Here is a 14235-nt window from a genome sequence, read left to right on the forward strand (position 1 = left end):
CTCGGTCTGGGGCTCCATGAAAGATCTCACCTCGTGAGGCATCAATGATCATGAGGAAGGTGAGGGATCAGCCCAGAACTACATGGCAGGACCTGGTCAATGACCCGAAGAGAGCTGGGACCACAGTCTCAAAGAAAACCATTAGTAACACACTACACCGTCATGGATTAAAATCCTGCAGCGCACACAAGGTCCCGCTGCTCAAACCAACGCATGTCCAGGCCCGTCTGAAGTTTGCCAATGACCATCTGGATGATCCAGAGAAGGAATGAGAGAAGGTCATGTGGTCTGATGAGACAAAAATAGAGCTTTTTGGTTGGTCTAACTCTAACACTCGCCATGTTTGGAGGAAGAAGAAGGATGAGTACAACCCCAAGGACACCATCCCAACTGTGAAGCATGGAGGTGGAAACATCATTCTTTGGGGATGCTTTTCTGCAAAGGAGACAGGACGACTGCACCATATTGAGGGGAGGATGGATGGGGCCATGTATCGTGAGATCTTGGCCAACAACATCCTTCCCTCAGTAAGAGCATTTTAGGTGGGTCGTGGCTGGGTCTTCCAGCATGACAACGACCCGAAACACACAGCCAGGGCAACTAAGGAGTGGCTCTGTAAGAAGCATCTCAAGGTCCTGGAGTGGCCTAGCCAGTCTCCAGACCTGAACCCAATAGATCATCTTTGGAGGGAGCTGAAAGTCCGTAATGCCCAGTGACAGCCCCGAAACCTGAAGGATCTGGGGAAGGTCTGTATGGAGGAAGGGGCCAAAATCCCTGCTGCAGTGTGTGCAAACCTGGTCAAGAACTACAGGAAACTTATGATCTCTGTAATTGCAAACAAAGGTTTCTGTACTAAATATTAAGTTCTGCTTTTCTGATGTATCAAATACTTATGTCATGCAATAAAATGCTAATTAATTACTTAAAAATCATACAATGTGATTTATGGATGTTTGTTTTATATTCCGTCTCTCACAGTTGAAGTGTACCTATGATAAAATTACAGACCTCTACATGCTTTATAAGTAGGAACACCTGCTAGATCGGCAGTGTATCAAATACTTGGTCTCCCCACTGTACATTTATATATTAACAAGTCACAGGCAACCAGAAATGTATAAATTATATATAAATAAATCACAGGCAACCAGAAATGTATAAATTATATATAAATAAATCACAGGCAACCAGAAATGTATAAATTATATATAAATAAATCACAGGCAACCAGAAATATATAAATTATATATAAATAAATCACCAAACCAGAGTTTCTCTGTATCATTTTCTAACAGGAATACATCCCAGACCTGTATAACCACTTCCTGAACGTGGGTCTGGAGGCTCATATGTACGCCTCTCAGTGGTTCCTCACGCTCTTCACAGCCAAGTTCCCCCTCTACATGGTGTTCCACATCATAGACCTGCTACTCTGTGAGGTATCCATCTCCCTCACCCCTATACCCTAACCCTATACCCTCACCCCTATAACCTAACCCTACACCCCTAACCCTACACCCTTACCCCTAACCCTATACCCTCACTCCTTACCCTACACCCTCACCCCTAACCCTATACCCTCACCCCTAACAATATACCTTAACCCTATACCCTCACCTCTAACCCTTAAACCCTCACCTCAAACCCTATACCCTCACCCCAAAACCCTATACCCTCGCCCCTAACCCCTATACCCTCGCCCCTAACCCTATACCCTCACCCCTAACCTCTATACCCTATACCCTAACCCCTTACCCTCACCCCCTATACCCTCTCCCTAACCCATATACCCTATACCCTCTCCCTAACCCCTATACCCTCTCCCTAACCCCTATACCATATACCCTCTCCATAACCTCTATACCCTATACCCTCTCCCTAACCCCTATACCCTCTCCCTAACCCCTATACCCTCTCCCTAACCCCTATACTTTCTCCCCAACCTCTATACCCTCTCCCTAACCCCTATACCCTCTCCCTAACGGTATACCCTCTCCCTAACCCATATACCGTCTCCCTAACCCCTATACAGCCTCCCTAACCCCTATACCCTCTCTCTAACCCCTATACCCTCTCCCTAACCCCTATACCCTATACCCTCTTCCTAACCCCTATACCCTCTTCCTAACCCCTATACCCTCTCCCTATACCCTCTCCCTAACCCTACACCCCTACACCCTAACCCTATACCCTCACCCCTAACCCTCTCCCTAACCCCTATACCCTCTCCCTAACCCCTATACTCTCTCCCTAACCTGTATACCCTCTCCCTAACCCCTATACCCTCTCCCTAACTCATATACCGTCTCCCTAACCCCTATACCCTCTCCCTAACCCCCATACCCTCTCCCTAACCCCTATACCCTATACCCTCTCCCTAACCCCTATACCCTATACCCACTCCCTAACCCCTATACCCTCACCCCTCTCCATAACCCTTTCTTGCTTTCTACCCTCACTTCCTGTCTCCACGGCTTTCTACCCTCACTTCCTGTCTCCACGGCTTTCTACCCTCACTTTCTTTCTTTCTTTTTGAACTCAAACTCTCTCTCTGTGTCCCCCCAAACCTCTCCCTTCCTTCTACTTTGTGTTTCACTACCAACCCTCTCCCTCCCTCTACCCCCTCTCTCTCTCTACCAACCCTCTTCCTCCCTCTACCGTCTCTCTACCAACCCTCTTCCTCCCTCTACCCTCTCTCTCTCTACCAACCCTTTCCCTCCCTCTACCGTCTCTCTACCAACCCTCTTCCTCCCTCCCTCTACTCCGTGTCTCTGTACCAACCCTCTCCCTCCCTCTACTCTGTGTCTCTCTACCAACCCTCTCCCTCCCTCCCTCTACTCTGTGTCTCTCTACCAACCCTCTCCCTCCCTCCCTCTACTCTGTGTCTCTCTACCAACCCTCTCCCTCCCTCTACTCTGTCTCTCTACCAACCCTCTCCCTCCCTCACTCTACTCTGTGTCTCTCTACCAACCCTCTCCCTCCCTCACTCTACTCTGTGTCTCTCTACCAACCCTCTCCCTCCCTCCCTCTACTCTGTGTCTCTCTACCAACCCTCTCCCTCCCTCACTCTACTCTGTGTCTCTCTACCAACCCTCTTCCTCCCTCCCTCTACTCCGTGTCTCTGTACCAACCCTCTCCCTCCCTCTACTCTGTGTCTCTCTACCAACCCTCTCCCTCCCTCCCTCTACTCTGTGTCTCTCTACCAACCCTCTCCCTCCCTCCCTCTACTCTGTGTCTCTCTACCAACCCTCTCCCTCCCTCTACTCTGTCTCTCTACCAACCCTCTCCCTCCCTCTACTCCGTGTCTCTGTACCAACCCTCTCCCTCCCTCTACTCTGTGTCTCTCTACCAACCCTCTCCCTCCCTCCCTCTACTCTGTGTCTCTACCAACCCTCTCCCTCCCTCCCTCTACTCTGTGTCTCTCTACCAACCCTCTCCCTCCCTCTACTCTGTCTCTCTACCAACCCTCTCCCTCCCTCTACTCTGTCTCTCTACCAACCCTCTCCCTCCCTCACTCTACTCTGTGTCTCTCTACCAACCCTCTCCCTCCCTCACTCTACTCTGTGTCTCTCTACCAACCCTCTCCCTCCCTCACTCTACTCTGTGTCTCTCTACCAACCCTCTTCCTCCCTCCCTCTACTCCGTGTCTCTGTACCAACCCTCTCCCTCCCTCTACTCTGTGTCTCTCTACCAACCCTCTCCCTCCCTCCCTCTACTCTGTGTCTCTCTACCAACCCTCTCCCTCCCTCCCTCTACTCTGTGTCTCTCTACCAACCCTCTCCCTCCCTCCCTCTACTCTGTGTCTCTCTACCAACCCTCTCCCTCCCTCTACTCTGTCTCTCTACCAACCCTCTCCCTCCCTCACTCTACTCTGTGTCTCTCTACCAACCCTCTCCCTCCCTCACTCTACTCTGTGTCTCTCTACCAACCCTCTCCCTCCCTCACTCTACTCTGTGTCTCTACCAACCCTCTCCCTCCCTCCCTCTACTCTGTGTCTCTCTACCAACCCTCTCCCTCCCTCTACTCTGTCTCTCTACCAACCCTCTTCCTCCCTCACTCTACTCTGTCTCTCTACCAACCCTCTCCCTCCCTCCCTCTACTCTGTGCCTCTCTACCAACCCTCTCCCTCCCTCCCTCTACTCTGTGTCTCTCTACCAACCCTCTCCCTCCCTCCCTCTACTCTGTGTCTCTCTACCAACCCTCTCCCTCCCTCCCTCTACTCTGTGTCTCTCTACCAACCCTCTCCCTCCCTCCCTCCCTCTACTCTGTGTCTCTCTACCAACCCTCTCCCTCCCTCTACTCTGTCTCTCTACCAACCCTCTCCCTCCCTCACTCTACTCTGTGTCTCTCTACCAACCCTCTCCCTCCCTCACTCTACTCTGTGTCTCTACCAACCCTCTCCCTCCCTCCCTCTACTCTGTGTCTCTCTACCAACCCTCTCCCTCCCTCACTCTACTCTGTGTCTCTCTACCAACCCTCTCCCTCCCTCACTCTACTCTGTCTCTCTCTACCAACCCTCTCCCTCCCTCACTCTACTCTGTGTCTCTCTACCAACCCTCTCCCTCCCTCACTCTACTCTGTGTCTCTCTACCAACCCTTTCCCTCCCTCACTCTACTCTGTGTCTCTCTACCAACCCTCTCCCTCCCTCCCTCTACTCTTTGTCTCTCTACCAACCCTCTCCCTCCCTCCCTCTACTCTTTGTCTCTCTACCAACCCTCTCCCTCCCTCCCTCTACTCTTTGTCTCTCTACCAACCCTCTCCCTCCCTCTACTCTGTGTCTCTCTACCAACCCTCTCCCTCCCTCTACTCTGTGTCTCTCTACCAACCCTCTCCCTCCCTCACTCTACTCTGTGTCTCTCTAGCAACCCTCTCCCTTGTTTCTTTCGTGTCTCCCCCATCTCACTCTACTCTGTGTCTCTACCAACCCTCTCCCTCCCTCACTCTACTCTGTGTCTCTCTAGCAACCCTCTCCCTTGTTTCTTTCGTGTCTCCCCCATCTCACTCTGCTCCCCCTTCAGTAACTCATCGTCTCTCTTCTCTCTTCTCTGTCTCAGGGCATCAGTGTGATCTTCAACGTGGCTCTGGCTCTCCTGAAGGTAAGTAAGCCACCAGTCTGTGCACACAAACACGCACTACATACACACACACTACACACACTACATACACAAACACACACACACACACTACATGTACACACACACTACATACACACACACACACACTACATGTACACAAACACACTACATACACACACACACTACATACACACACACACTACATGTACACACACACTACATACACACACTACATGTAGACACACACTACATGTACACACACACACACACGACATGTACACACCCACACAATACATGTACACACACAATACATGTACACACACACTACATATATTCACACACATACTTTACATGCACACACACACTACATGCACACAGACACTACATGCACACACACACTACATATAGACACACACACTACATATAGACACACACACTACATGCACACACACACATGCACACACACACACACACACACACACACACACACACACACACACACACACACACACACACACACACACACACACACACACACACACACACACACACACACACACACACACACACACACACACACACACACACACACATTACAGGCACACACACACATTACATGCACACAGACACTACATGCACACAGACACGACATGTACACACACACACACACACGAGATGTACACACCCACACAATACATGTACACACACAATACATGTACACACACACTACATATATACACACACATACTTTACATGCGCACACACACTACATGCACACAGACACTACATGCACGCACACACTACATATAGACACACACACTACATGCACACACACTACATACACACACACACACACACACACACACACACACACACACACACACACACACACACACACACACATTACAGGCACACACACACATTACAGGCACACACACACATTACATGCACACAGACACTACATGCACACAGACACTACATGCACACAGACACGACATGCACACACACACTACATGCACACAGACACTACATGCACACAGACACTACATGCACACAGACACTACATGCACACAGACACGACATGCACACAGACACGACATGCACACAGACACTACATGCACACACACACTACATGCACACAGACACTACATGCACACACACGACATGCACACAGACACGACATGCACACACACACTACATGCACACAGACACGACATGCACACAGACACGACATGCACACAGACACGACATGCACACAGACACTACATGCACACAGACACTACATGCACACAGACACTACATGCACACAGACACGACATGCACACAGACACTACATGCACACAGACACTACATGCACACAGACACGACATGCACACAGACACGACATGCACACAGACACTACATGCACACAGACACTACATGCACACAGACACTACATGCACACAGACACTACATGCACACAGACACGACATGCACACAGACACGACATGCACACAGACACTACATGCACACAGACACTACATGCACACAGACACTACATGCACACAGACACGACATGCACACAGACACGACATGCACACAGACACGACATGCACACAGACACTACATGCACACAGACACTACATGCACACAGACACGACATGCACACAGACACGACATGCACACAGACACGACATGCACACAGACACTACATGCACACACACACTACATGCACACAGACACGACATGCACACAGACACGACATGCACACAGACACGACATGCACACAGACACGACATGCACACAGACACACACACACACACACACACACACACACACACACACACACACACACACACACACACACACACACACACACACACACACACACACACACACACACACACACACACACTACATATACACACTACACACACACACACTACACACACCACACACACACACACACTACACACACACTACACACACACTACACACACACACACACACACACACACACACACACACACACACACACACACACACACACACACACACACACACACACACTACACACACACACTACATACAGCAGACGATCTCCTGATATACATTTGTCAGAAGTTTACATACACTTATGTTGGAGTCATTAAAACTCCTTTTTCAACCACTCCACAAATTTCTTGCAAACAAACTATAGTTTTGACGAGTCGGTTAGGACACCTACTTTGTGCATGTCACAAGTCATTTTTCCAACAATTGTTTACAGACAGATTATTTCACTTATAATTCACTGTATCACAATTCCAGTGGGTCAGAGGTTTACATACACTAAGTTGACTGTGTCTTTAAACAGCTTGGAAAATTCCAGAAAAGGATGTCATGGCTTTAGAAGCTTCTGATAGGCTAATTGACATAGTGGTGTACCAGTGGGTGTATTTCAAGGTCTACCTTCAAACTCTGTGCCTCTTTGCTTGACATTATGGGAAAATCAAAAGAAATAAGCCAAGACCTCAGAAAAACAATTGTAGACCTCCACAAGTCTGGTTCATCCTTGGGAGAAACTTCCAAATGCCTGAAGGTACCACGTTCATTTGTACAAACAATAGTACACAAGTATAAACACCATGGGACCACGCAGCCGTCATACCGCTGAGGAAGGAGACTCGTTCTGTCTCCTAGAGATGAACGTACTTTGGTGCGAAAAGTGCAAATCAATCCCAGAACAACAGTAAAGGACCTTGTGAAGATGCTGGAGGAAACGGGTACAAAAGTATCTATATCCACAGTAAAACGAGTCCTATATCGACATAACCTGAAAGGCCGCTCAACAAGGAAGAAGCCACTGCTCCAAAGCCACCATAAAATAGCCAGACTACGGTTTGCAACTGCACATGAGGACAAACATACTTTTTGGAGAAATGTCCTCTGGGCTGATGAAACAAAAATAGAACTGTTTGGCCATAATGACCATCGTTATGTTTGGAGGAAAAAGGGGGAGACTTGCAAGCTGAAGAACACCATCCCAACCTTGAAGCACGGGGGTGGAAGCATCATGTTGTGGGGGTGCTTTGCTGCAGGAGGGACTGGTGCACTTCACAAAATAGATGGCATCATGAGGTAGGAAAATTATGTGGATATATTAAAGCAACATCTGAAGACATCAGTCAGGAAGTTAAAGCGTAGCCACAAATGGGTCTTCCAAATGGACAATGACCCCAAGCATACTTCCAAAGTTGTGGCAAAATAGCTTAAGGACAACAAAGTCAAGGTATTAGAGTGGCCATCACAAAGCCCTGACCTCAATCCCATAGAAAATTTGTGGGCAGAACTGAAAAGCTTGTGCGAGCAAGGAAGCCTACAAACCTGACACAGTTACACCAGCTCTGTCAGGAGGAATGGGCCAAAATTCACCCAACTTACTTTGGGAAGCTTGTGGAAGGCTGCCTGAATCATTTGACCCAAGTTAAACAATTTAAAGGCTATGCTACCAAATACTAATTGAGTGTATGTAAACTTCTGAAATGTGATGAACGAAATAAAAGTTGAAATAAATCATTCTCTCTACTATTATTCTGACATTTCACATTTTTTAAATAAAGTGGTGATCCTAACTGACCTAAAACAGGGAATTGTATTATGATTAAATGTCAGGAATTGTGAAACACTGAGTTTAACTGTTTAAATGTATTTGGTTAAGGTGTATGTAAACTTCCGACTTCAACTGTATGCGAGAATGCTGTTCATTGGCTAAAGCTGAGCATTCAACACCATTGTCCCCTCCAAGCCCTCAAAACTGTACATACACACACGCACTACATAGGTACACGCACACTTCATAGATACACACACACACTACATACTGTACACACACACACACACACACTACATAGATACACACACTACATACTGTACACACACACTATATACACACTACATAGATACACACACACTACATACTGTACACACACACTACATAGATACACACACACTACATACTGTACACACACACTACATAGATACACACACTACATAGATACACACACACTACATAGATACACACACACACTACATACACACTACATAGATACACACATTACATAGATACGCACCCACTACATAGATACAAACACTACATAGATACACACACTACATAGATACACACACACTACATAGATACACACACACTACATAGATACACACACACTACATAGATATACACACACACTACATAGATACACACACACTACATAGATACACACACACTACATACACACTACATAGACACACACACTACATAGATACACACACACTACATACACACTACATAGACACACACACACTACATAGATACACACAGACCACATAGATACACACATACTACACACACACTACATAGATACACACACACACTACATAGATACACACACACACTACATATATACACACACACTACATAGATACACACACACTACATACACACTACATAGATACACACACTACATAGATGCACACACTACATAGATACACACACACTACATACACACTACATAGATACACACACACTACATACACACTACATAGACACACACACTACATAGATACACACAGACCACATAGATACACACACACTATATACACACTACATAGATACACACACACTACATACTGTACACACACACTACATAGATACACACACACTACATACTGTACACACACACTATATACACACACACTACATAGATACACACACTACATAGATACACACACACACTACATACACACTACATAGATACACACACACACTACATACACACTACATAGATACGCACACACTACATAGATACAAACACTACATAGATACACACACTACATAGATACACACACACACTACATACACACTACATAGATACACACATTACATAGATACGCACCCACTACATAGATACAAACACTACATAGATACACACACTACATAGATACACACACACTACATAGATACACACACACTACATAGATACACACACACTACATAGATACACACACACACTACATACACACTACATAGATACACACATTACATAGATACGCACCCACTACATAGATACAAACACTACATAGATACACACACTACATAGATACACACACACTACATAGATACACACACACTACATAGATACACACACACTACATACACACTACATAGACACACACACTACATAGATACACACACACTACATACACACTACATAGACACACACACACTACATAGATACACACAGACCACATAGATACACACATACTACACACACACTACATAGATACACACACACTACATAGATACACACACACACTACATAGATACACACACACACTACATATATACACACACACTACATAGATACACACACACTACATACACACTACATAGATACACACACTACATAGATGCACACACTACATAGATACACACACACTACATACACACTACATAGACACACACACTACATACACACTACATAGACACACACACTACATAGATACACACAGACCACATAGATACACACACACTATATACACACTACATAGATACACACACACTACATACTGTACACACACACTACATAGATACACACACACTACATACTGTACACACACACTATATACACACACACTACATAGATACACACACTACATAGATACACACACACACTACATACACACTACATAGATACACACACACACTACATACACACTACATAGATACGCACACACTACATAGATACAAACACTACATAGATACACACACACTACATAGATACACACACACTACATACACACTACATAGACACACACACTACATAGATACACACACACTACATACACACTACATAGACACACACACTACATAGATACACACAGACCACATAGATACACACACACTACATACACACTACATAGATACACACTACATAGATACACACTACATAGATACACACACATTACATAGATACACACTACATAGACACACACACTACATAGATACACACACACACTACATAGATACATACACAAACACATACAGACTACATACTGTACACACACACACACTACATACATACATACATACATACATACATACATACATACATACATACATACATACATACATACATACATACATACATAGATACACACACACACTACATACACACTACATAGATACACACACACACTACATACACACTACATAGATACGCACACACTACATAGATACAAACACTACATAGATACACACACTACATAGATACACACACACTACATAGATACACACACACTACATAGATACACACACACTACATACACACTACATAGACACACACACTACATAGATACACACACACTACATACACACTACATAGACACACACACTACATAGATACACACAGACCACATAGATACACACACACTACATACACACTACATAGATACACACTACATAGATACACACTACATAGATACACACACATTACATAGATACACACTACATAGACACACACACTACATAGATACACACACACACTACATAGATACATACACAAACACATACAGACTACATACTGTACACACACACACACTACATACATACATACATACATACATACATACATACATACATACATACATACATACATACATACATACATACATACATACATACATACATACATACATACATACATACATACATACAGTGCCTTGCGAAAGTATTCGGCCCCCTTGAACTTTGCGACCTTTTGCCACATTTCAGGCTTCAAACATAAAGATATAAAACTGTATTTTTTTGTGAAGAATCAACAACAAGTGGGACACAATCATGAACTGGAACGACATTTAAAGCCGGATTTGGATACAAAAAGATTTCCCAAGCTTTAAACATCCCAAGGAGCACTGTGCAAGCGATAATATTGAAATGGAAGGAATATCAGACCACTGCAAATCTACCAAGACCTGTCCGTCCTTCTAAACTTTAAGCTCATACAAGGAGAAGACTGATCAGAGATGCAGCCAAGAGGCCCACGATCACTCTGGATGAACTGCAGAGATCTACAGCTGAGGTGGGAGACTCTGTCCATAGGACAACAATCAGTCGTATATTGCACAAATCTGGCCTTTATGGAAGAGTGGCAAGAAAGCCATTTCTTAAAGATATCCATAAAAAGTGTTGTTTAAAGTTTGCCACAAGCCACCTGGGAGACACACCAAACATGTGGAAGAAGGTGCTCTGGTCAGATGAAACCAAAATTGAACTTTTTGGCAACAATGCAAAACATTATGTTTGGCGTAAAAGCAACACCCTGAACACACCATCCCCACTGTCAAACATGGTGGTGGCAGCATCATGGTTTGGGCCTTCTTTTCTTCAGCAGGGACAAGGAAGATGGGAAGATGGATGGAGCCAAATACAGGACCATTCTGGAAGAAAACCTGATGGAGTCTGCAAAAGACCTGAGACTGGGACGGAGATTTGTCTTCCAACAAGACAATGATCCAAAACATAAAGCAAAATCTACAATGGAATGGTTAAAAAATAAACATATCCAGGTGTTAGAATGGCCAAGTCAAAGTCCAGACCTGAATCCAATCGAGAATCTGTGGAAAGAACTGAAAACTGCTGTTCACAAATGCTCTCCATCCAACCTCACTGAGCTCAAGCTGTTTTGCAAGGAGGAATGGGAAAACATTTCTGTCTCTCGATGTGCAAAACTGATAGACATACACCAAGCAACTTACAACTGTAATCGCAGCAAAAGGTGGCGCTACAAAGTATTAACTTAAGGGGGCTGAATAATTCTGCACGCCCAATTTTTCAGTTTTTGATTTGTTAAAAAAGTTTGAAATATCCAATAAATGTCGTTCCACTTCATGATTGTGTCCCACTTGTTGTTGATTCTTCACAAAAAAATAGTTTTATATCTTTATGTTTGAAGCCTGAAATGTGGCAAAAGGTCGCAAAGTTCAAGGGGGCCGAATACTTTCGCAAGGCACTGTACATACATACATACATACATACATACATACATACATACATACATACATACATACATACATACATACATACATACATACATACATACATACACACCACACTACATACACACACTACATACACTACATACACACACTACATACACATACACACACACGGTTCCTCCCCCTCTATTCTCTGTTCTTGACAGTAGTATAGATGGTAGACTGTGACTGAGGGGGCTCTTGGCTGGAACCGAGGATATACCAGAGCCTCTCTAGCTGGGACGTGTCTCTCTTTGTCTCTTCTCTCCTGCTTGTAGACCTCAAGGGAAGACCTGCTGGCAACAGACTTTGAGGGGGCGCTCAAGTTCTTCCGGGTCCCGGTTCCCAAACGCTACCGCTCAGAGGAGAACGCTAAGAAACTGATGGAGCTGGCCTGCAGCATGAAGGTACTACAATCTACCCTGGCTAACTGTCATGTTGAATCTACCCTGGCTAACTCTGTCATGTTGAATCTACCCTGTCTAACTGTCATATTGAATCTACCCTGGTTAACTCTGTCATGTTGAATCTACCCTGGTTAACTCTGTCATGTTGAATCTACCCTGGTTAACTCTGTCATGTTGAATCTACCCTGGCTAACTCTGTCATGTTGAATCTACCCTGGCTAACTCTGTCATGTTGAATCTACCCTGGCTAACTCTGTCATGTTGAATCTACCCTGGCTAACTCTGTCATGTTGAATCTACCCTGGCTAACTCTGTCATGTTGAATCTACCCTGGCTAACTCTGTCATGATGAATCTACCCTGGCTAACTCTGTCATGTTGAATCTACCCTGGTTAACTCTGTCATGTTGAATCTACCCTGGCTAACTGTCATGTTGAATCTACCCTGGCTAACTGTCATGTTGAATCTACCCTGGCTAACTCTGTCATGTTGAATCTACCCTGGCTAACTCTGTCATGTTGAATCTACCCTGGCTAACTCTGTCATGTTGAATCTACCCTGGCTAACTCTGTCATGTTGAATCTACCCTGGTTAACTCTGTCATGTTGAATCTACCCTGGCTAACTCTGTCATGTTGAATCTACCCTGGCTAACTCTGTCATGTTGAATCTACCCTGGCTAACTCTGTCATGTTGAATCT

The 14235-nt window shown here is 44.9% G+C and overlaps 1 protein-coding gene across 5 annotated transcripts in view; it reads left to right on the forward strand.

Annotated features, from left to right (window-relative positions):
• Window positions 1-14235, forward strand: part of LOC118372688 (rab GTPase-activating protein 1-like) — a 172799-nt gene that overhangs the window by 129496 nt on the left and 29068 nt on the right. For all 5 annotated transcript variants that reach the window (XM_052458420.1, XM_052458419.1, XM_052458421.1 and 2 more), the window contains 3 exons: window positions 1296-1439; window positions 5056-5097; window positions 13407-13535. In XM_052458420.1, coding sequence (XP_052314380.1) covers window positions 1296-1439; window positions 5056-5097; window positions 13407-13535 — 315 coding nt within the window. The remainder of the gene's footprint in view (window positions 1-1295; window positions 1440-5055; window positions 5098-13406; window positions 13536-14235) is intronic.

The sequence above is a fragment of the Oncorhynchus keta genome, chromosome 12, assembly GCF_023373465.1.
Source record: "Oncorhynchus keta strain PuntledgeMale-10-30-2019 chromosome 12, Oket_V2, whole genome shotgun sequence".
In the NCBI taxonomy this organism is placed as follows: Eukaryota; Metazoa; Chordata; class Actinopteri; order Salmoniformes; family Salmonidae; genus Oncorhynchus; species Oncorhynchus keta.